Below are 25,669 nucleotides of genomic sequence, written 5' to 3'. Positions count from 1 at the left end.
AGTGTTTGCCCTATAAAAAGAGACCTTAAGCAGGCCGCCGCCATCTTGTATCCTAAGAGTCTATGCAGGATGGTGGTTAACGGCAAGGTAAGAGACAGCAAAAGTTTTGGTTGTGGTAGTTTATAGTATGGGACTAAGGGAGTTGCATGAGCGGCTTAGTAACATGATTCTGTAATTTTTGCTTTAGAGTGGATCCCTGACGAAGCGGCAGCGAAACATGTCGGGTCCACCAGCCTAAGTACAGCAACACTTTTGAAGATAAGTACATAAATTTCATTAGTCGTTTTAAAGTATAAAAAGTGTTCAAAATAAATATAAAATTATTGAGCATTAGCCATTAAAAATTTAAGCCTTGACCGATGAGGAGGTTACACATGAATCTCCCCGTTATGAGATCATAACCTTTATGGGATGGAGGAGGGGTGTTTTCTGAGGTCTATGGCTAAAACAGAAGTAGCAACATCAGTTAAGGATTTAAAGGAGAACATAGAAAGAATATTCTAAAGGTTGGAAGCTTGGAATTTGATATTGGATTTATGAAATGTGGATGTAGGGCAGAAAGTGAAGAAGGAAAGAAAAACAGCAAATGGACAAGGCGGCCCTGGAAACACAGTTAAGAGCACAGACAGAAGGAAGTTTAACCAGAGACTGGGAAAAGATAATTTGAAAAATAAAATCACCAAACAAAGGTAGGAAAAATTACTTTATTATCAATTTAGTGATTGAAATATGTTAGTTTTGAGAATTTATATTTGCTGTCTATATTTTGCACTGTTCAGGAAGAAATGTACTTGTTTCTATTTCTCTGGTGTTATACTGACGTCTTAGGGTTTTGTTTGTGTATATTAAGACTTTTAGTTTGTGGTCCTGTATTTGCATAGGGTTTATCTGTGGTCTGTATGTGTGATCAAGGCCAGGTGTTCTGGTAGGAATGAATGTCGAGAAGTGTTATTGGTGTCATGACCCAAAGTACAAACATATTTGTTGGCTCTCCTTTACCCCTTTTGGACCCAAAATGGCCCTTGCATAAAAATTAGTGAAGACCACTGCTATAAAGTTATTATAGGGCAGGCTGTGTGCAATAAGGCATGTATAGATGTCTCTCTGAGATTACTGAAGTTACAACGGACAACTGCAGCATATGCACAATTGAAACCTCCAAAGTTAAAAACTACAGATTCTTAGGATTTCTTTCACATATCATGTGGCCTTTTCTAGTCCTGCACATTCAGTTTCTGAAAACATTTTGAAGAAGCTTAGAAAAATGTCAGATCTGACAACTGAGGCCAAACATGCTTCTGGAATTATAAACTCAACACAGGAAGACAATAACTCCTTTCACTCGTTGAAGTATGAGTCCAAAAACAAAGAAACAACAGGCCCACAACTATGCAGGTGAGTGACTGTCTGGCTTCCCTTCACAGTTATGCTCATTAAACTGTGCTGCTCCTGCACCTGGACCTTACAGATAATGAACATTTAGAAAGCTTCATCCTAGCTAGGCTCCAGGACCCGCATTACGATATGGGTGCATGTCTACAACTCAAGAAGTCAGAAATTATTTATAATAATTTTGCTCATTATGACAGGGGTTACCATACAACAAATTATAAAAAAACTGGAAAAATTGGGATCGTCTAAATTATAATTTTTGGTGGAATTCATTATGCCAGATTTTTTAAATGGAGCAAGTAATAGTCATACAGCAGGGGCATTTTAAGAAATTTAGGGATGTTTGGGAGCCATTAACAAATTACTATATAGAATAAATATTATTTCTTTCCCTTTTGTTCATACACGTCCAGGGTGGGGTGGGGGATGGGAATATTTTATGATTTCTTATGCTTATGAATAATTGTTGGGTTTAAGGAAGGGGGGATATTTGATGTGAGTTAGAATTTGAAGATATATTAAGTGATGTTAAAGTATAAAATGATTGTATTTTATGTTACACTTATTGTGAGTTTTAAAAATGAATAAAGATTTTTTTTTTTAAAGAAATTATTTATAAGGTTGAGTGATGGATAGCTGCCACAGTAGATAACATCCTCTCTAAAGAAAGATAACACTAGTTTTTCTATTCACTTGGGTCTTTTTAAAAATATGTAAACTCCCATAGGGGAAATCTGGGTTATAACAGTGATCTTGTGGATTATTAAATCCAGAATAAAATTAAAACTAAAGAAGTTACTTCTGCTTTCTACTGAAATCAAGAAGTTGCATATATGAAAACTTGCTCAGAGCAATAGGAATCGACACAGAGAAACATAAAATGAATGTAGAAAGTGCTGAATCAATTTATTTCATGTTTAAAAGAAATGGACAGAGCAGCATCGGTATTAAAGAACTTCCTTTTTTCGTTTAAGTGCTTTCTTGTAGTGGTTAAAATGCAAGGATACTGCACATCCCTACTTCCTGTATTTCTAAAATTAGTTTCACTGCTGTTTGTAGGAGTTCCAGAAGCAAACAAGTTTGCTGCTTCAAAAATGCAAAAAGAACAAGTCTATAAAGGGGCACCAACTGTGCTCACTAATATATAGAATAGATGGACGTACATGGGTCAGTGATGCCACAAATTGGCATTTTATGTGCTAGAAGCTATTCTTTGAAATTGGTGCATTAGCCATAACAAATGAGCTGCATCAGTGGGGCAGAACTGTCTCAAGGATGTTCGACTTAGCAATGTGTGCACTTTATAAAATAGTATCAGAAGCGCACATTGTAAGGCGTACATAAGCACGCCATCTTATGCCTGCCACTGACCTGATGTAAGCTGTCACACCTAACGTCAGTACACTAAAACACTTTGTGCTACTATTCGATAACAGATTAAGCATACCGATCGTGTACCGATCGGTTTGCGACCCTTTTGAGACCCGATTTCCCTCCAACACGATTCACTAACCCTGTGTAGCGATCCCATCTTGATCCGTGCATGCTAATGAGGGGAATCGGCATGCAAAGCAGGAAGGATGCGATTCACTACACTTTTTTCCCTACACACCGACTGGCTGGCCGATCAAGAACAAGCGACTGGTGAGGACCAGTAGCTTGTGTAAAAAACTGCTTTGCCCTGACTCTTCTCTCTGGCTCCCCTGCTCTCTCTGCCTACCCCAACTCTCTCTAGCTCCCCCTGACTCTTCCTACACTCCTGCTCTCTGCCTGCCCTGGCTCCCCCGACTCTCCTGCTCTCTGCCGCCCTTCCCCGCAGTGCGAGTCCATGGTTTTAAAGCGGGGCTGCACTACGGGGAAGGGCAGCAGAGAGCAGGATAGTCATAAATTATCCACCCCCTGGCCCAGCCCAACACCCCCCCATACGTAAAAGTTGGGAGCATGAGGGATGCTCAGTCCCTCCTGCTCCGTAGGCCTCCCTCCTGCCACCGGCACGGCTGACCCCCCCGACCGGCCCACTGCACCACCCCACCGCACCCCTGACCGGCCCACCCCTGGTCGGGACGGGCTGGCCGGACCCACCCCCCCTCCCAGTACCTTTAAAAATGTTGGGAGCAGGAGGGGTACCCAGTCCCTCCTGCTCGTTAGGCCTCCAGTTATTTTTGGGAGCAGGAAGAAGCGCAAAGTCCTCCTGCTCCTGTTGCTCTGCCGGTCCGCAACGCAATACCAGCCTTAGGCCACGCCCCGGTGCATCATGTGCCTCTAAGTGCCAATTAAAAGAATGGACCAACAGCATTCTCACTTCAACATGAGATTCAATCCAATCCTCAGAACATACCCAGCCAGTCAGGTTTATAGGATACCCACAATGAATATGTATGAGAAATTGGTATGCATTAACTCTATTCTCCTTGAATAGCCTGGATAATGCAGCCGCATGTGGTATTTGTCTTCTGTAGCTTTTAGTGTGAAATGGCCCCCTCTAGAGATAGAAAAATTCTGTAATCCAATCAGTAGTCCACCCTCCTTCCGCCTTGGTGACGTCATTACTGCTGAGAAAACAATCTTTTTTCTTCCAAGGCACGAGTCAGAAGTGTTGCCCTCTCTCATAGTTCAGAGGATTTTTCTCTTCACGCCAAAACTCTTCCTTTAAAAATGGAAAAAGCCAACCTGAAGGACCTTTGCAAGGTATTGGAGGGCTCTTCTAAAATTTATGGTACTGCCGTTACTATCCCTGCGAGTTCCATTAAAGTACTAGTGGGAACTGGCACCAAAGCTTCATTTTCCCGCATTTCCCCTTCAGGGGCTAAAAATACCTCAGACAAAACATCTCACAAGGAGAAGCACTCAAAAAACCCCAAAAAAAAACATCTGATTTAATTTCAGTTTACCTTTCTGATACCTTTTCCACAAATTTACCTCTCTTCATGCAGTAAATCGCTACTCCAGTCACTCCACTTCTGTACCTTCCTCAGTTAAAATGGTAGGTTTACTCGTATTATCTTCTACTCTTCCTCAAGAAAAGAAAAAAAAAAAAAAAAAAGAAATCTTCTCCCCTCAAGGTACAATCTTTACCACCGGCTCAAACTTTTCAAATGCCTGCTCCAATTCAGCAAAATTTTGCTGCCCCTGTTCCTACTCCACCGACACAAACTACATAAGATGCTGCATTACTTCTAACAACTTTTTCAAACTATTCTCCAGCACTCTTCCTTACAACAACTGGAGGTGTTATCTTCCCAGGATGTGCTCCCAAGTCAGTCTCCTGCAATTCCTATTCCTTCTACAACATAAGTCTACCACATATCACCCTCATCAGTTCATGAAAACACCCCCTCATCAGAGTCATTTTACAGGAAGAGATTTTGACCTTACTTCATGCCAGTGCTATCTATTTTGTTTCTGCTCAGCAGCACAATCAGGGATTTTATTCCTGACATTTCATTATTCCCAAAAAATCTGGAGGTCTTTGTCCCATTCTAGACCTGCGACGATTAAACATTTTCATACAAGAGAAATTCAGGATGTACTTACTTCAGACTATCCTTCCACTTATAGCGCACAACAGCTGGCTTGCGTCTATAGATCTAAAGGACATCTGCTTTCACATACCTATCCACCCAGCTCACTGGAAATTCCTCTGCTTTCGTGTACAAAACACTCATTACCAGTACAAGGTTCTTCTCTTTGGCCTAACATCTGCATCCAGAGCCTTCACCAAATGCCTCTCAGTAGTTGCCACACACCTCAGGACATCTAGAATCTTCATATTTCTGTACTTAGATGACTGGTTGATTTCTGCATCCTCAAAGAACAAACTCCCCACATCTTTACACACCACAATCAACAATCAACAATCAACTCTGGGTTTCATCATCCACAAAGAAAAATCCAATCTATTCTCCACCCAAACCATTCAATTTACAGGAGCATTACTAGACACAGTACAATGCAAAAGCATTTATTTCTCCAGATTGTGTCTCCCCCATTTAGCATCTAGTACAATACCTTTTACCTCTCAGACCTGAACAGCAAGAATTTCTCAGACTTTTAGCTCTCAAGGTGGCTTCAACTGTAATTATTACCACCGCAGAACTTCATATTTGACCAATACAATGGGAGCTGAAGTTTCAATGGTCCCAAAGTCTTCATTCTTTGTCTCACACAATACGTATTACTCTACGAATAAGGCAAGAGCTTCTCTGGTGGAACAATGCACATCATCTTTCCCAAGAGCTCCCTTTCGATGTCTAAACCTAAAAATACTTGCAATAGATGCTTCTTTTACAGAATGGGGAGCTCACCTTCATCATCTCTGCACATAGGTATTCATGGATAGCCACAGAACAGACATATCACATCAATATAGTCAAGCTTTATGCAATTCAATCTCTCCGACAATACCTTCTCAACAAACTTTGTTAATCAAAACAGACAATCAGGTAGCCATGCACCACCTTCACAAACAAGGAAGGATGGGCTCACTAATTCTATACAAGGAAGCTTATCGTATCTGGATGTTGGCAAACCATCTCTTCTTTTGTTTCCAAGCAACTTACATTCCTGGGAAACAAAATGCACTAGCGGACTATCTCAGCAGAATACTCTAACCACATGAACGGTCCCTCTCCCCCCAAATAGCTCAAACTCTCTTCCAGCAGTGAGGCACTCCACAGATAGAACTTTTCATCACACATCTCAACAAGAAATGTCACCTTTACTGCTCAAAACTTCCAGACCCTCACAGTATATCAACAGATGCATTCACCAAATTCACCAATTCCGCCAATTTTAAGAGTAAAACAAAAGATGATATAGACAAACTCTCTGCCTCTTGTGTAACCCGAGCCACATCAGGAAATATCCATTTCTTTTGTCCATAATATAATTGCTGTTGGGTGTGAAATTACAAATGCATATTCAAATCTTCCTCAAATACAAAGCTAATGAGCAACGTTGCTCTGTCCAAGACTTTATCTTGAGAAGATTCCAAAATAGAAAATACATCTAAAGTAGCCTGTTCCAAGCTCCAGAGATTTTATTTGGCAAATTAAAAAAAAAAACAAAAAAACTTTATTCACTGAAGGAATAGACTCCTGGAATAAAACCTTAGTTAAGATATTTCTTAAAAGTCTCCAATGGCTGCAAAACCAATATTTTTGGGAAAATTAAGCAATCACAGATGTAACCCTTTAATTGGTAAATGTTGAAACAGCTGCTTTAAGTAACTTGATGTTGAACGAGAGCAACAGTGCCAAGGTAACAGGCATTTGGAGATGCAAATCTCCCATAAAAGCCATAGAAGACATATGTTGCTTCTGGGCAACAATACCAAATAAAGAGTTAAATGTCTAAATTGATTCTCAAATTGCTCCAATTTACAACATATTATTTTATCCTATATGTCAGTGCGCTAGGGCCTTAACGTAAGGAATAGCGCGCGCTAACCGCTACCACCTCCTCTTGAGCAGGCAGTAGTTTTTCGGGTAGCGCGCGCTAATCCAGTGCGTGCATTAAAAACGCTAGTGCACCTTCGTATAAGGAGCTCATCGTTTTTCAATGGTTCAAATCCTATTTGAGCGATCACCATTACATTTTAGAAAACCAATACACTGATCCTTTTACTTTGTCATGTGGAGTGCCTCAAGGATCCATTCTCGCTCCTATTTTGTTCAATATTACTTATTCTCGCACAATCTATCGGCTTTACCATCTTTGTATACATCAATGATATTCAACTTCTTTACACTATTGATGTTATAAACTCTGAAGAGGTACAACAAATTAATCAAAATCTTAGGGCTCCTTTTACTAAGGTGTGCTAGCGTTTTTAGCTCAATGCTGGCGTTAAGGTCTAGCACGCACAGCAATGTAGCGCACGCTATTCCGCGCGTTAAAACCCTAACGTGGCCTGGTAAAAGGAGCCCTTAGGTTAATCTCTGAATGGTTAAAAACTAATCATTTGCCATTGAATGCTCAGAAATCTAAAGTTATGCTTTTTTGTACAAAAGAAAATCAGATACTTTCTTCACCATTAATGTTATCTAATACTCCAATTCTATTATCATCAACTTTCAAAATTCTAGGAGTTACCTTAGATTCAAAATTATCTTTTCAACCACAAATTTCTACTACTATACAACAATGTTATGTAAAGACATTCGACGTTTACAACTAGTTAAAAATACTTCTATCAAATTAATAACTGGGAAAAAGAAATTTGATCACATCGCTCAAGTCTAAACATTGGCTGCCTGTTAATCATAGATTAACATATAGGATTTTGCTTTTGGTCTTCAAGACATATTCTGCACGATTACCGCTTTATCTCGATAATTACGTAATACTGTAGATACCCTCTCGTATACTTTGTTCGCTTCAACAAACCTTCTTACTGTTACATCTGTAATACTTGTTACACACTTGTATTAGAGAGCGTATGTTTTTCAGTTAATGGTCCACAACTCTGGAATGCCCTCTCTGATCATATTAGGTCCGAAAACAATTTAGAACATTTCTAATCACTTCTAAAAAAAATTTTTTCAGATGCATTTAACTAGCAGCTTCTATTCAATCGGCACATATTTATATTTCAGGCAGGACTCAAGCATCAATATGGAATTAGAAGAGCACATTTAAAACTAAATTTAAAATTGTATTTAGATTTAAATTTTATCATACTCATCTTTTATTTTGTTTACAATGCAACTTTCAATTTTGTTTATGATGTAACTTTCAATTTTCATTCTATTTAACCTTTATATTAAATGAAAACCACATAGATGCATTTGCCAATGCGGTATATCAAATATTAAATAAACTTGGAAAGTTGGAACCACTTGGTATTATATCAGAATTTCCTTTCAAAGATTGTTCCACATTTTCAAGATGTGTGATGATGATCTAATCTTGAAAAAGACTTGGGTGTGCTGGTGGATACAACAATGAAGTCAACGGCACAATGCGCAGCAGCCTCAAAGAAAGCAAACAGAATGTTGGGTATTATTAAGAAGGACATTACATCCAGAACAAAGGAAGTAATCATGCCGCTGTATCGTGCGATGGTGCACCCGCATCTGGAGTACTGTGTCCAATATTGGTCACCGTACCTTAAGAAGGACATGGCGATACTTGAGAGGGTTCAGAGAAGAGTGACAAGAATGATAAAAGGTATGGAAAACTTTTCATACGCAGACAGGTTAGAAAGGCTGGGGCTCTTCTCCCTGGAGAAGCGGAGACTCAGAGGAGACATGATAGAGACTTACAAGATCATGAAGGGCATAGAGAAGGTGGAGAGGGACAGATTCTTCAGCCTATTGGGAACCACAAGAACAAGGGGGTACTCGGAGAAATTGAAAGGGGACAGTTTTAGAACCAATGCTAGGAAATTCTTTTTCACTCAGAGGGTGGTGGGCACCTGGAATGCGTTTCCGGAGGTTGTGATAGGACAGAGTACATTACGGGATTTCAAAGAAGGATTGGATAAATTCCTGAAGGATACGGAGATTGAGGGATACAGATAGAGGTAAAGATAGAATTGAGAAAGGGTATAGATAGAAGGATAAAGGGGATTGAAGGGTTTTAGACAAAGGATCACCTTACAGGTCATGGACCTGATGGGCCGCTGCGGGAGCGGACTGCTGGGCGTGATGGACCTCTGGTCTGACCCAGCGGAGGCAACTTCTTATGTTCTTATCTACTTCTAGTCTTAAACTTTCGAGCAAGTATTCTACAAGTGTGTTAGGCAATGTCTTGAGTGAAGAGGAGCCTTAGCTAGCTATAAGCGCAAAAGACAATTTCTCCAGATCTCTACATCCAATCCTTGGCTCTAAGGGCACGCAGTGAGGTCCTAAACTCTCTCTCCTACTCTTGAGGTTGCGCAGGTGGGTGGGTGAGTTTGTCGAGGGTGAATGAGGGGAGTTTTGTTTTTCTTTGCTCTACCTGGGTTGGGGTTTATTTGACCTCCTGTTTCTTTAGAATGCGTGAAACAATATCTCAGAAGCCTAGAAGAGTCCGTAGTCTTCTTTGCTGAGGTAACGCTTTGGGATGGGATTGGGTGGGCTGGGGGTGGGATGCATTATAGTACAGTTCAACGAAAGGTTGGTTTTCCTTTTCATATTGGAATTGCTACTGCAGTGCACTATTGTGTTTTTAGATTTGTTTGAATTTGGGGTCTTTTCACTGTGGGATGTGGTCTACTATCTTGCTGTAGTTTTTGTTTATTGTTCTGCATTCTGGAGGATGCTCCTTGATACGGGTGTGGGGGTTTCAGTTGATTATTCTTGTTTATTATTCCAGTTCTGTATGTGAATGGTTTTGGTCTGGGGACATGCCCTGCGTGCTTGTTTGTACTTTCTTTTGAAAACCAATAAAAAAATTGTTATACCATAATGGTAGTTTCCACTTTAGTGAGAAGCCCCCAGATTGCCCCAAGAATCACCTCACCACCCTGATAGCTTGTTCCATGTCCTCAGCTTGAGCACTCTCTGATGTCAAACTGGAGGTTCCCACCATGAGAAACAATGGAACCACCACTCTCTCTACTACGGAGCCTCCAGCAGGTGCTACCACATAGACTGCAACTCTCCCAAAGCCTGAGTGGCAACTGGGACAACCCCAGAGGCAGACAAACCAAATCCAGAAGTTAGTCTCCTCACCTCCCAAGCAAGAGAGTGCAGTACTTCAGGCCAATACCAAATGCTTGCGAGGGCTGAGAGAGATCTCACTCCCAAGCAGAGTAGTGGCTCCACCTGCACCATCTGCAGGAGAAGTTTGGCCTTTGCGTCCTTTACCCATTCCGGGCTGAGTAAACAATCCAACGATCTTCAGCTGAGAAGATATTTATAGAGGGCAATGGAGGTCACTGCAGGAACTGGGGCTTTCACCTTTCTCTTTGGCTTATGAGGCATCAAGCAAAGGGAAAAAGTAAATTAAGGGCTCCTTTTACTAAGGTGCGTTAGCGTTTTTAGCGCGCGCTGATTAGCGTGTTCTAACCCCATGCTACACGCCAAGAACTAACGCCAGCTCAATGCTGGAGTTAGCGTCTAGCGCATGCTAAAACCACTAGCTTAGCTTAGTAAAAGGAGCCCTAAGAAAAAGAATACTTTTGCAGCTCGCAGATCTGAACGATCACTGACGCATTCAGCATGCCACCATCTTGGCCTTGCTTCCACTTTATGCTAATGCATCTCATGCATATTACCTGGGAAATTATGACTGGCTTGAGGCAAGCAAGAGGCTGAATTTCTTACCCTTGCTATAGCTCTTATTTATTTATTTATTCCATTTTCTATACCGTTCTTTCAGGGGAGCTGAGAATGTTTTTTATGAATCTATTCAGGTACTCAAGCATTTTTCTATGGCCTGGCAGGCTCATAATCTATCTAATGTACTTGGGGCAATGGGGGATTAAAAGATTTGCCCAGGGTCACAAGGAGCAGTGTAGGTTTGAGCCCACAACCTCAGGATGCTGAGGCTGTAGCTTTAACCATTGCACCATACTCTTCCCCACCCCCCTCGAAGTCTTGGCTTAACTTTGTAATGTCTACCTATCCTGTATTTGGTTCTAGGCTGTCCTGTATTTGATTCATCATCTAAATGTCCAATTATTCTTAAAACTCTAGCAAAAGCCAATCTGACATGGAAAATGCTGATTAATTCTTTCATATGCTCTTTGCTTATCAACGCCAAACAATGAGTGGCTGTTTAAGCCACCAGAAAGCAGCAGTCTACACAAATCTACTCATGCTGGCAAGAGAAACCACTTTGCCTAAGGGCTCCTTTTACAAAGCTGCGGTAGCGATACTGCCATGGACAAAGCACTGATGCCAATTCAATTCCTATGGGCTTTGGTGCATTTATCATGGCGGCATTGCTACCGTGGCTTCGTAAAAGGGACCCTAAATGGAGTAATATAGAGAAAGAACCATCAAACTGTCAAACTATAGAAAAACTACGGTAAATTAAGAAAGCAATTCCACAGCCCTTTGATCTAGCAGAAGAGAAAGAGTTAACATGTCCCAAGGAGCTTTTGCTGGAAAACCAAGATGAGGGGTCCCATATGAGGTAGAGACTTGTTGTTGTTAGGTGCCATCGACCCGTGTTCAAATCCTAGCGACTTGATGAATTGCGGATCTAAAAAGAAACCTGTTTTGTGTTAGTCCAGAAAGGGCCTACAGCTTCATCCCCATGGTTGTTTTCAACGTGTCCAGTCACCTGATTGCAGGTCGTCCTCTTCGCCTGGTTCTTTCGATCTTCCCCAACGTGATGTCCTTCTCCAGCGATCTCTCTCTTCTCATGGTGTGACCAGAATAAGACAGTAGTAACTTCATCATTTGGGCTTCGAGTGACATAGCTGCTTTGATCTCTTCCAGATTCGATTTGTTAGATCTTCTGGTAGTCCACGGCCTGCTTAAAATCCTTCTCCAGCAAACACAGATTCTTCCAAAATGTACTAATTGAATTGTGAACTGTAAAATAATATTAATACTGATCAGAATATGAACTAAATGACGAGTCCCTGTTTTGGGGGGGGGGGGCTGGTTTCGCCCTTCAGTGAGTTGTGAATATTGAGGTCTCTCCACTGACACAAAAAGGATTCAAAAAATGTATTTATTATTTTTTATAGCAGTTTCAGTTCATATTCTGACATATTTTCATTCTTCCTTTTGGGTTTTTGATTTGCTAAAATCCTTCTCCAGCACCAAAGCTCGAATGAGTCAATCTTCTTTCTGTCTTGTTTCCGAATCCGTAGTGTCCAGTTTTCACCTCCAGGATAGCAATTGAGTGGTGCTGATGCCAGTTCCTGTTGAAGACATGCAAAACAGAGTACCTAGCTGAACTAAGAGCATCATCTGTCACATGAAGATAATTGTTTTCTGCCACAATGGATTCCTCTTATTTTAGGGTGCCATTTTAATCTAATCTAATCTAATCTAATCCTTAGGTTTGTATACCGCATCTTCTCCACGTTCGTAGAGCTCAGCACGGTTTACAGGAGATGTAATAGGAAGGAACTACAATAAAGGGTTAGAGGTCGAAGAATGAAGAATATTTAGAGGACCAGGGAAGCCAGATATGAAGAGATTTTGAGGGCTTGGGATACCAAAGTTGGAGGGAGGCTTACAATTTTTGAGAAAGCCAGGTTTTCAGATGTTTGTGGAAAACTTGGGGAGAGAGCTCAAGTTCCGAAGTACTACCCCGCGAAGTTGCGGTTCAGTGTTCGCGGCCCCAGTCATTCACGGTTTTTCCCTCCACAGGAAGGCTTTACTAGAAGATGCTTCACAGGCTCGTGATGTGCTTTACCGGCTACGAGTAAGGTCTATAACGAACTGCATCACGGGACGGACGCTCTCTCCTGAGGGTTTTCCAAGGACTGGTCATGCGCCCTTCTCTGGCGCGTCTCCTGCCATCTCCACTGCAACTTCCTGTTTCCAGGGAAGCGAGAAGCGGCTAAGGGAAGAGAACGATGTTGCATATATTCGCGGTTTTTCACAATTTGCGGTCACTCCAGGAACGTAAACCCCCACAAATATCGGGGGAGTACTGTCCTGAGCCATGCTATTTTTTCACATTAGTGGGCTTTAGTGGCTGCCAATGGAGGCACGTGCGAAGTTCAAGCTGGGATGTCTCTGCTTCAAGGTACTATCCGGTCTAGCCCCTAAATATATAACGGACCTCTTCTCCTTCTCAACCAACAGACATATGAGAAGAACACACCTGAAGTTCATTTCTCCATCGGCTAGAGGATGTAAATTTAAGAGACATCATCAACAACTTCTATCGTATCAAGCAGCCACATGGGGCAAAGACCTGGAAAAACTAATTATACATGCAAATAACTATGGTGAATTTAGGAAACATCTAAAAACATACCTGTTCTTGAAGTACCTAGGTAACGAATCTGCACAGTCGACTCCATCACAATCTCCACCCCCCAAATCTGATCCCGTAAACTGTTAACCACTAATCTTTAGCTATGAATGTTCCATTCAATTTGTAGAATCTTTCTAATTCATTGTAAACCGCATAGAACTTCACGGTCCTGCGGTATATAAACTGTTATTATTATTAAATTAGGAGTGAGCTTCAACCATTGTGGATATGTCCCAGTTATAAGGAACCAAATAAAAATTTGAGATAGGACGACTCCCCATTTATAAATTATAAATAATATTGGTTGCTGTCACTATTAATACAAATGGATCGTTTCTCTTTTTTTACAGTTATTTTCACTCTCAGTCACTGTTATTTAAAAATCAGGGGAGTGTTTTTGTTATTCATTATTTACTCTCTTGAGTTAGGGTTAGTGGTTATAGAATTATGAAGGGGTGCTGAACAGCCCAACCAACTTCCTAAATGTTATTTTGCCACTGTAGCCAATTTGCAGAAACAAAATTCTACATTGTTTCTTTCACATCACTGATTGAACCATATCCACGCCATTCTCTTCTTGGTTAGGCTGATAACTTTTCAGCATCCCCTCATATCATACTACACTTCTCCCTCCGTATTCACAGTTTCAGCATTCGCAGTTTCGATTATTCACGGTTTTTAGCTTGCTGGATCTTCCCCCCAAATTACATCAGCTTGCACAGAGAAATCGCCGATTCCAAGCGTTTACAGAGAAAATCGCTGATTCCCAGCACTTTCTTCACTGTTTTGCCTCTCCTTCAGGAACAGACCAGGTCTCCCACCATGTTATTCACGGTTTCACTATATTCACGATGGTTTTTAATAGAAAACAGCGAATAACATAGGAGAAAGTTATTCACGGTTTTTCTGTATTTGCGGTTCTGTTAATCCCCTATCACAGCGAATACGGAGGGAGAAGTGTATTTCAAGCCACAGGTGGGCCCTACTCAAGTCACAATACAAAAAATAGTGAACCAGACTGAACTCAATTCAGCGACTCCTATACCACTATTCCAAACCCCCCCCCCCCCCAAAAAAAAAAAAATCCTTAAGGCAGGAGTATAAGGAACTCACAGCATTCAGTAAAACATACAAAGGTAAACAAAATGGCATTATAAAAAGCTATTAAGATTTAAGTCTCTTGAAACAAAGGAAAGCAGTTTGTCCTCTTTATCTCATGGACCCTCTTGCACAAATGAATTACACTACCATTAAACATTTCAGGTCTTAACTTATGGTACTGAAAATCAACTTCGGTTTCCTCAAAACCAAGTATCAATCTGTCTGAGAACAGGGATAATAATGAGAGCACTTGTAGTTAGCAATTCTGTAATAAAACTGTAACTGTTGCCTGTCCCATGATGATTCATTTAGAAAAGCCTCCTTACAGAATCCCTGCTTCAAGCCAAAATGAATCATGTAGTTGCCCAACTGGTAAACTACCCAGGCTCCTATGCAGGAAGTGTTTCATAACAAAAGAAACCTTTCAGCCAAATACCAATGGCACCCAGGGTCTGATGTCAGTGTAATTATGCCCACACGTCCATTTCTTTTTCAGTCTACCGGAAAAAAAAAAGAAACCTGTTTGTTTTCCTTAGTCTCTAAGCCTTTTTTTTTTTCATTCTTTGAATCTATGAAAAGACAGAGAACATCTTATCAGCGTGCTCCAGACCAGTAGGCTAAGTCACATCCGCACACACACACCACAGCCCTTCCACTAAAAGGCCTCGCCCTCCCGGCTCTCCCCTTGTCAGTTTTTTTTTTTTTTTTTAACACCCTGTTGTACAGGGACAATAAGAGAAGGAAGATCTAAGACCCAAAGGTGTATCTCACAATCAGACTCCCCCAACCAGATGAAAGCACGGTCTGGATGTGAAGGACAGAGAATGCTTTTTCTCTCTTTCTTTGTAAGGGTTGCATATGCTTAAAAAAAAAAAAAAGCAAAGCCACGGCATATTCACAGTCTCAGCCCAACCTGCACACCTGTATTGTTAAGGAAAATATACAGACAAGCTGACATTAATAACTCCTGACTGCTATTAATAGAGGGATATTGCAAAACTGTGCTGTTTGGCTTTTTTAAAAAAACGGGAGCTTTTCTTTCTTTTTAAATTTAAATAAAGCTATTTAAAAGGTGTAAGATTCCTTTATATATATATTTTTTTTTAATGAGATTCTAATGGTAAATCCCATCCTATGATTTTAACATACATGGATTGGAATAATCTGGGAACGCCTCAGAAAAGAAGCAGGCTTCCTGAAAAGCACAGTTACAATGAAGGAGACAGGCTGGATCTACGATGTCTAACCTCTTACTTCTGTGCACTATTGACATTCTTCCATCGTTTGGGGGGGGGGGGGGAGACCCCGGGAGACCCCAGCTGATTTATCCACTGCTAAAGATTCCATTTACAAGAGTTTTATTGTTCTGCAAGAAAACGGCTGCCACAGTTATCCGCTTTTGCCTTGCCACCGTCCATTTAACATCCATACAAGAGTCAGACGCGCAAAATCTAAGGAGCCCGAAGCAGCTTCTGGCAAAAAACAAAACCTGGCTGGAGCTTAACCTCGTCTGTAATTATATATTTTTTTTTTTCAAAAGGCATTTGGACAACGTTAGCCGCCAGCCTTTTTTTTTTTTTTTTTTGCAAGAATAAACTCTCTTCTGGGCTGCGACTACAAAGCGAAACAACTTGTTCCGTATTTCTTTTAGCTCGGAATGTTACAAAAGCAAAAGAAATTGCGTTAACCAGTCGCACACTGTGGCTTCCCCAAACTTTCCGCAGTTACCTAGAACCCTCAGTCGGTTTAGTTTCGGTATGAAACAAAGCGACTAGTGAGTGGAAGTTGAAGTGTGTCTCCCCCACCCCAGCACACAGCGATTAGAGAGACAGCCTGACAGCGCAGCCGTCTGTGAGGCTGAGAAAGTGACAGCAGCTTCCAGCGATCGCTTTCCCCTGGCCCAGGCAGAGAGAGAGAGATCGGGGCTCGGGCGCTCACCTGCTTGCGATACGCGGGTCTCACCGGGGTGCAGCTGTTGGGGAAAATCATTCCTCGTCCGCCCAACCCGGCCCCGGTCCCGCCGCGCTCACTTCCAGCCGCCAACTTTGGGCGCAAGTTTCCCGCCGCTCCCCCCCACCCACCCCCGGCTCCCCTCCCCGCGCGCCTCTCGCTCCTCTGCCGCCGCCGCCGAGCTCAACGGGCCGCCCCCGAGGCCATTAAAGGGAGTTCATTGATCTGCCAGAGAGAGAGCGAGAGAGAAAGCGAGACTTCCCCGCAGAGCCCGTCTCCACCCACCGCGGCCGCTACCACGGACAGCTCGGGAGGCGCTCCCTCGGAGCAGCAGAGTCCTTGAGTCGGTCTGGGCGGCAGGTCGGGGCAAAACCTTGCTCCGCGTTCCGGGAAAACGCGGCAGAGTCCGGCCCGTGGCAGCTTTGGGGCTCCGGGGTAGGAGGGGAGACCTGGGAGCCGTCAGCCGCACCCCCCGCGCTGGGAATGGTCCGCTCCTGACTCGCATGCCGCGCATTCCTGAGAGCCGCCGTCAGCTCTTCCTGTGAGCCGCCAGCAGAGCAGAGGCACCGAGGCAGCCGCAAGGAAGGAGCTGGCCATAACCTCCCACTAAGACACTGCAGTAGGGGGATAATAGGCCAGAACATCGATCCGGAGAAGACCAAATCCCAGCGTTACCCCCCCCCCCCCAATCAAGCATGAGAAGGTCAACGACAGTCTAGTAGTCTCCCACCCAACAGCCAGCAAGGGAAGACCCACCCCAGCTCAACTTCCTAGCCAAAAATGAGCAAGAGAAGACCAACTCCAGCCTAATTTGCCATCCAACAACGTCTGGAGAAGACCAGCCTCCCCAAGGGGCAAGAGAAGATCAAATTCAGTTTAACACTATGTACACTGCAGTAGCTAAAAAGCCCCAAACAGGCCTCAAATTTGGTAGCATGCAAGGCAAAACACAAACCCATCCTAGGCTAACTTCTATCCAACACACAGTTAACCCATCCAGAGCTCCCATTCAGGAGAGAACCCAACACAGCCTAAGCTTTCAGTGAGCAGAGAGAGCATGAAAAAATCCAACTGAAAAAGTTACATTTCCACTCCACACAGGGACACAGTAGAGGTGGTAGCCTGAGCTAACATAATTTTAGGAGCTGATTTAATTTTTTAGATTTATAACTCATATTTTACAAGTTAGCTCTGGAAAAGGCAGTTTACAGCATTTAAAAAGTATTAAACAATATAAAATAAAACCAAATAAAATATGGGGAATATTTCTTTATCTCAACATCAGATCTTAATCATAATCTTTAAAATAAGATCAAAGCAAACATATTTTGCACAACTGTATTACTGAATATTTGCAAAGAGCCATGATGACATGTCACACAGCCTGCTGCTTGACAATTAGTTTAAAGATATGTATAAATATTTTAGCTTTATTTATATATATAGATAGAAATAGATAGATAGATATCGCACATCTTAAGGCTCCCTTTTACAAAGCTGTGGTAGCAATTCTCCCACAGCAAATGCACTGAAGCCCACAGGAATTGAACGGGCTGTGGGAGAATCGCTACCGTGGCTTTGTAAACGGAACCCTAAGGGCCTGTTTTACAAAGCCGGGCTAGCGGCCCCAAAGCTCATGGAGATTTAAAGGGCTTCAGGGCTGTTGCCACACGGCAGCTGCTAGCGTGGCTTTTGTAAGCGATTCTTCTGTATTCCAATTGCTGTAAATGTCATTTTTTTTTCAGGAAGGTGAAGGCACAGACATTAGACACTTTTTAAGCTCCTCTTATGGGGCTACTGCCTCCACCCTAAATATACAGAAACTCGGGTTAGTCCTGATCAGAAGTCCATGCAGACATCACACTGATATGTGTTAATTATAAGTCCATCATAAACTGGGAGAGGAGCTTGGCTAATATGTTGGCAACATGGAAACAAGTTGAAAGCGGATGCATGAAATAGACTAGTTGATATTCTGAGGACTTTAATAGCTTTACACTGAATATCTATTGGAAATGTATACATTTGGATTGAATTATTTTAGAAGGCAGAGGAAAAGTAGCTTATTTAAACCGCAGGAGATTGGGAGGGGGGGGGGGGGGTTTCTAGATTCACAACAACATAACAGAAATATAACAACATAGTAAATGACAGCAGATAAAGAACAGCACAGTCCAATCAGTCTGCCCAACAAAGCAGCCAGATTCGCACCCACTTCTCTGTGAAGGTCACACACTCCATTATTAAACAATGGCATCTTAAACAGGGCACTTAGCTATTTGCCATCATACCAACCACATATAGGCAGTTATATATCATGCAATCTTGCGATGCAATACCTGAAAATTATTTTAAAAAAACCAAAAATGGAATTGTCCAGATCAGAATGATGTGCACTAAAAAAAGTGTCCTCCAACTCATCTGATAATGTGAAGATCTTTATTCCTCCAATGTCACAATGGTACATTCAAACGACTCTATGACTCGACATGTACATGTTTCGGCCAACAGGCCTGCCTCAGGAGTCTATAAATACATATATATACATATAAATGAATAATAAATAATTTCATATAAATTGATATCGTTAAGACCAGTTATCTAAAAATACAAAAAAATACATGTATATCATGAATACATTATGAATTCATTTAAAAATACTGTAATGCAAAGGATAAAAAAGACCCTATAATGTTTCATTGCTGTCGTTCTTACTTGCACAGGCTACGTTTTTCTTTGCGGTTTTATTTTATACCTTATCCACCTGGGACCCCTGATGAAGGCGTGTTTACCGAAACACAGACCGTGTCGGGTCCTCTGGTTTGGTTCAAGGTGGTAACATTAACTACATTCATGATTTTGTTTTAATAAATTTAGCCTGCATCTTTGTACATCTGTCAGCAGTTTTCTTTGTTTTAGAATAGTAGTTTTGTCACATTTCAGAGCATCCTTTTAATTGAAAGAGACTCAGTTCATGTGCCATTATACCATAGTGGTAATTAAATGTCTCTATCATATCTCCTCTCTCCTGCTTGTCTTTCAAGGTAAAGACATTTAGATCTTTAAGTCTGCCCACATATGCTTTGATAAAGGCCATTTTGGTAGCTGCCCTTTGGAACATCTCCATCCTGTCTTTTTGAAGATGCACTCTTGTACACAATAATCCAAATGGGGACTTATACAGCGGCCCATCGCCTCCTTTTTCCTGCTGGTTATTCCTCTCCCCGTACACGTAAGCATCATTCTGACTTTTGTTGTCACCTTTTCTAACTGTTTTGCCAGCTCAAGATTATCAGATATGATCACCTCCAAGTTCCACTCTTCTTTTGTGCACAGATGTACTTCACCCCATATACGAGGAGCCTAAGGAAAGTTCCTAGCCCAACCAAGAAGAGAATGAGGTGGAGCCATGAAACTTACAAGTTATTCCCCACTTTTCTTGACCAACTTTTTTTTTTTGCATTTTAAAATCATTAATACAATACATTAACAATAAGAAAAAGAATTAAGAAAAATAAAAAGAATTATCAATGTGAAAAATTTGGTTTCAAATCCATATAATAGGATATACACTAACTTATCTACAAATAATCCAAGCAGCAGGAAAAAAATTTAATTCTAACCCTAATCATATTCACAACAAACTGAGACAATTATAACACATCATTCTGGAACTGCTCTCTTGGTCAAAGAATTTCCAAATGAACTGGATCAACAAGGACACATCTATTATTCTCCAAAGTGACTACACCTTTGCAGGGAAATATTAAGAATGTAGCTCCCAGGGACAAAATAAATCTAGGTTTTAAAGCCAAGAAAACCTTTCTAGGTAATTGAATAGGTCTAGTCACAACATTAATATGATGTCCACAAAAAAAAAGCATTCTTCTTAGTAAAATACAAATAGCCTGTTTTTGTCATTATGTTTGAAAAGTAACTAATAAAGTTCTTCAAGTTTTAATATTGTCTTGAGAAAACACATGAAATTCTGATTTATATCCTTCACCATTTTGGGCGATATCCACAGTAAAATTATCTACCTGTGCATACAACAAAATGAAGATTACTAATTCTCACTGAATTTTCTATCTAATCTGTTATATGTTACTAAATAATAGTTATTTGAGAATCTTGAGAGATTACAGATGAGTGCTCAGTAGGTCCCATAGTGGCTGGAAAATGCACAGCTGAGGACATTGCTACTAATTGCTCCAATCTGTCCCCAACACTTACATTGCCAGGAACTTCTCCCTTTGTAGCTGGTCCAGTTTATTTTAATTACTTTTCTATTAAAAGAGTCACATCGGAAGACAATACATCAGAAAGCTCCAAACTTAATGCAGCGGGAGAAAACATACGCACAGAGTTCTGCAAGGAAGTTGACTGCAGAGGCATCAAATGATGGATCCATAGTCCCTTTTACAGATACTGAAGTAGACTGAACCACCAGATTCTCTTAGCTTTCCTCTTCATCATCTTTGGAAACCTCCCTGATATTCTCCCGCTCCTACTGTAGATGTTCCTAAGGTGCTCCCAAGGGGTCTGGCATGCCGGCATGCGCCTGTGTTACACGATGGATGAGTGCTGTTGTAGCTGTCAAAGCTGCCACTGATGTCAGAGGAGTCCTCCTGAATTCTGTCCACAGTGTTGCCTGCTACAAGGTGACAAATGGGCACTGGCAGTACTAACTAAGCCCAGCATATTCCTATAATGACATTATCTTAAGAGTGAAGTGCATTTGTCCCACTCAACAAGTTTCTAATCCATTCAGTTATTTTAGAGCTCATTCAAAGGGCATTCATTTTATTTATAAACCACCTGTGCCTGCGTGGAAATGTATCAAGGCTTTGCTGAAATCTAAGTATGCCACTTCTAGCACTCGTCCCCAATCCAACTGGTTACCCAGCCAAATTCTTCTGAGAAGATCTACAACTCCATGTAGAACCACTGGATTCTAGAAATCTGACTACCATCTGTTTTAGAAGTGTTTCTATTAAGTAGGTCTTTTACTAAAGAATGGTGCATGTTATCTTCAGCAGGGCCCACTGGAATAAAATGGGTTCTGTGACAGATAATATGAGCTAATCTTTAGTTTAAAAGAAACCCCTGTTTATATTTAGGCATGCCACTGACGAATTATACCAGTGTTCTATAACACCAGTAGCGCATGCTCATATAGAATAGGCTCACTGCCTAAATGTTGATGCCATGTTATAGAATCATCTCCTTAATGTTTACACCTACTCTTTAAGGCACACCACTTTTATTTATCTATGTCACATGTTCAGTACAGTGGTATAAAACAACAAGAGAAATCACCGGCATATTCCACAGAGCAACAAGGAGAATCCAACAACAAAATGGAACTGTGGAACCAATGTTCTTGATGTAAAAATTTATTAAAAACCAGGAAATGTTAAAATGCACAGTGGCAAATCCAGTAGTTGACATAAATAATAACAATCAATGGTGGCCAAACAACATGTAGTCCGGACCCGACACGGTCCATGTTTCAGCAAGAGTGCCTTCCTCGGGGATCCAAGTTGAAAGCACCATATGGCAATACAGGCAGTCTCCAGATTAAGAACAAGTTATGTTTTTAAAGCTAATCTTAAGTTGGATTTGTATGTAATGCAGAACTTGAGGATTTTAAGGTTCTTGCTGCTTACCTCTGCTCCCAGCTGACAAAAGGTCCAAGTGTTCTCTCTAAAGGAACTAGGTATGTTTTGTAACAATCCCCTGAAGTAACAACTTTTAGATAAGTGCTTGCACGATGTTAAGCAGAGAACCAGAAAAGAGAGAAAAGGATTTGTATATTTTTTGCTATTTGAGCTCAGAAGCTTTCCTGCATCCAGAGTATAATGTTTTTATATTTGAGAGGTCACTAGCGTTTGCAAGGTTTGAATGATTTCCTAAAAAAAAAAAAAGCAAAAACCGAGAAGAGAGTTGGATTTTTTAAAAAGTTTTGTATGTTTTTCAGTTCCCCTCGACCCTGAAGAAAAACCTTGTTTGAAACATGCATGTCGGGAGAGGTGGCATTGATGAACGTTTGAGAGCTAACCTTGAAGCTAAGTAGCTAAGTAATAAGATTAAATTAGAAGAAAAAGATATTAAGTAAGGAAGTGAAGTGAACTAAAATGAAATACAATGAAGAAATAGTTATGGAGTTATGAAATTAAGAATAAGTATGAAACTAAATGAATTTTAGAGTTTTGAGTAAATAAACAATAAAGTGGACTGATGATGACAAGAGATTGCTGGGCATTACTCATGATCCAGTTGATATCCGAAGGTCCATAACAATGAAAAAATGAAGAATTTATATATATACATAAACACATATAATGAAGTGTATGTTAGTATTAGACCAATAATCTCTTTACAGTGTATATGGTGCCGCAATATGTAAATAGGCACCATATAGCTTTATTAGATTAGAGATTTAAAAGAGTACAGAGAATAGTTAGTGATTCAGAGAGAAGTGACTCTCTAAGGTACAGCATGCACAGCCACACACTGTTCTTAATGTGGCCATGCATCATTCCTGAATCTGCTGCAAGAGAAGTGTAGGAGTCTATGCCACTGGAAATATTGCTCAGTGAAATCAAATGAAGCCATGACCTCGTTTTCAAGTATGAGTCGTACTTAAGTCGGGTGTCTGTAACTCGGGGATTGCCTGTAATACCATCAATAGTAACGTCAAAACTGTTTTGCAATTGTGCAAATATTTAAAAGTTTGGGTGATAAAGTGCAAGGCGATATCAAGAATATTGGTTCCACAGTACTGTTTTGTCATCAGTACAGTGGTGTGGCCACAGGTGGCCCAGGGCCCAACCACTCAGGACTCAGGCCCATCCAAGAGTGGTGTAACCTTAGTGGTAGCTGGTGGAGATCCCAAGCCCTATTGGCTAAAGAGCTCCGTCCCCCCGATGGCACCAAAAACACTGCTCTCCATCTTGGCAGTCTCTAAGTGGCTGATGCCAGCAACTGTGCACATCCAGTTTTCAGCCCATGCGCAAAATCTAAACATGCTCATGTGTCGGTGGTTCAGGGAGCTGACACAGAAGGCTGAGGTGGAGAGCAGCACTTTTAGGAGCATTGGGGGGAGGGGCCTTTAGCTGGTGGGGCATAGGAACCCCCCCTAGCTCCTATATTTTTTTTAAGTGAGTGACTGTGTTCCTGGTTCAGTATACTCCTAAAGAAGCCTGACGGTAAACAAAGTGGTTTACCACAATATTCAAGGAAGTCCTGCAACAGAGGGACGAAAATAACAAGTGAAAAGGGAGGAGCGGGGAAATGAGAAGCATGCCTGAGCTTTCAAAAATATGTGCCTAAATGCAAACTGCACCGGACCGGACTCTTAGGAATGCCAGTTCAGACAATGGATAAACTTATACAAGTACAGTTTGCATGCATATAAGTTTGCTCACCTATCGGGCTTGCAATTTTTTAACTGGCCATTGATGCATGGAAAACATGGCTATACATATGGAAATGTCCTTATGTCCAGTGCCATTTCAGTTTGTACCATTTTTTAAAACCTCTTGTAATAAAAATTATGCATTTCTTACTGCACTATAAAAAAAATATAAGCATTAGGCCCTAATTCCATAACAACATACACACATTTACATGCATAATCCTCAATTGGTGCTAAGGGGTAATGATTGGTTTTATGTGGTATTAATTGGCACTAATTAGCTTAAATTTGCATTTACCTGTATAAGCATTTCTATGAAGTTAGTGCCTCCAGTCTATAGCGGGCAACTGCAATGGGGGTGTACGCATGAGAGGGCACGAGCAAGTCCCACATGTATGCAACATAGAATACTATAAACCACACCTGAAAATGTAACATTTAGGAGCAAACATTTACACCTGCCATAGACCAACGTAAGTGCTCATGCCTAAATGCTGATGCCCAAACAGGGACAGTTTTAGACATGCTGGGACCCAGGATAGAAATCAAGCAGGTCCCCCCCCCTTCTACCTGTCTCCCAATTTCCCCACCCACCTTCAAATAACTTCATCACACACAAAACAGACAGACCTTCACCAAATATAGAACAATGGATCACAAATTAGAAATAGAAATATGAATGCCAAAGCTGAACTGGAAATCCCAAAAAATTAAACTCGGCAAGTACTATACTTCATTTCGAATACAACCAGTAACATAACCATGAGAGGGAGCTGGACCTCCCAGTTTGAGCTTAGGCCCCCTCAAAATGAACATCTCCCTTGTAGTAGCTGGTAAGGATCCCCAAGCCTCACCAACTGACGACCATCCTCCCCCCCTCAATCCCGTGACCAGAACTTTCCAAGTTCTGCAGCTGGCAGCAATATTGCAGAGCTATTGCTGCTGCCTTCCCTCCTCCCTGCCCCTACTTGGCTTTCATGCATGCATGAAAGCAGTGGCAGCTTGAGGACATTGCCATTAGCTACAAAGCTTGGAGATTTCTGGTTTCCGGACTGAAGGAAAATGTCTTCAGTTGGCAGGGCTTGGGAATCCCCACTAGCTCAAGTATTTATATATTGCACTAAGGCTAGTGCCCATCCACTAATTTTGGGCTCCAGTCCCTCCCCCAAATCAGCTGTATGACTATGTCACTGAACACAATACAAAAATAATTGTGATGCACATATCCCAGTTAATAAATTCAAAATAAAACAATTTGTTCTATCTTGAAGTCTGGACATTTTGATTTTCCGTCATCTTGGTCCCAGTTTCTCTTTCTGCTTTTTGTCTATCTTCTTCTAATTCTCTTTCCAGTGTCTGCTGTCCATTTTTTCCCACTTCTCTATTCCCTCCTTATGTCTGTCTCCAACAGACTGATTTTTCCCTTTCAGCTTTCCTTTTTCTTTTCTGCCTCTGTCTACTCAAATCTTGCCCTCTTTCTCACCCTTCTTCTTTTTAAATTTTGAGCTTCCTCTCAGTTCTCCATCTCCTCTCAGTCCCTAGCTCTCATAGAAAGAGGAGGGCTTTTGTCAGAAGGAATCTATTTTTGTTTTGGAGTTGTTGTTTTTACAGTATCTTTGGTAATAATAAGCTTTTCTCCACCACTAAGGTTTACTCTTTTCCAGGCTTTTTCCTTACAAATTCCAAATCATCATTAATTTAGTCCAAGTCTTTTGTTCTGAAATCCTTTCCCTCTCTAACACATACACTGTTTATCATATTCAGTGCCTCATGGTGGTCCCGGCCTGCAGGTGCTATTAACAGAAACACATGTGAATATTTGCATCTAGGTTAATGAGAGCTGATAAAATGTAGAAACTGTCGGAAAGTTCATACATGCATTTCTCCTTTGGAATCAAACAAATCAGGAGGTTAAAAAAAAAAAAAAAAAGA

At 41.2% G+C, this 25,669-nt stretch overlaps 1 protein-coding gene across 5 annotated transcripts in view; it reads right to left on the bottom strand.

Annotated features, from left to right (window-relative positions):
• The window catches only part of RBMS1 (RNA binding motif single stranded interacting protein 1), a 457,592-nt gene that overhangs the window by 259,120 nt on the left and 172,803 nt on the right, over positions 1 to 25,669 (bottom strand). The window contains exon 1 of one of the 5 annotated variants that reach the window (XM_033944642.1): positions 16,306 to 16,429. The exons of 3 other annotated variants lie outside the window; for them this stretch is intronic. In XM_033944642.1, coding sequence (XP_033800533.1) covers positions 16,306 to 16,356 — 51 coding nt within the window. In that variant the 5' untranslated portion in view covers positions 16,357 to 16,429. Of the gene's footprint in view, positions 1 to 16,305; positions 16,430 to 25,669 lie in introns of those variants that run through there. One more of the 5 variants, XM_033944643.1, reaches the window with a different exon arrangement.

Source organism: Geotrypetes seraphini, chromosome 5, assembly GCF_902459505.1.
Source record: "Geotrypetes seraphini chromosome 5, aGeoSer1.1, whole genome shotgun sequence".
NCBI classification, from domain to species: Eukaryota; Metazoa; Chordata; class Amphibia; order Gymnophiona; family Dermophiidae; genus Geotrypetes; species Geotrypetes seraphini.
This window is presented reverse-complemented; position numbering and strand designations above follow the sequence as displayed.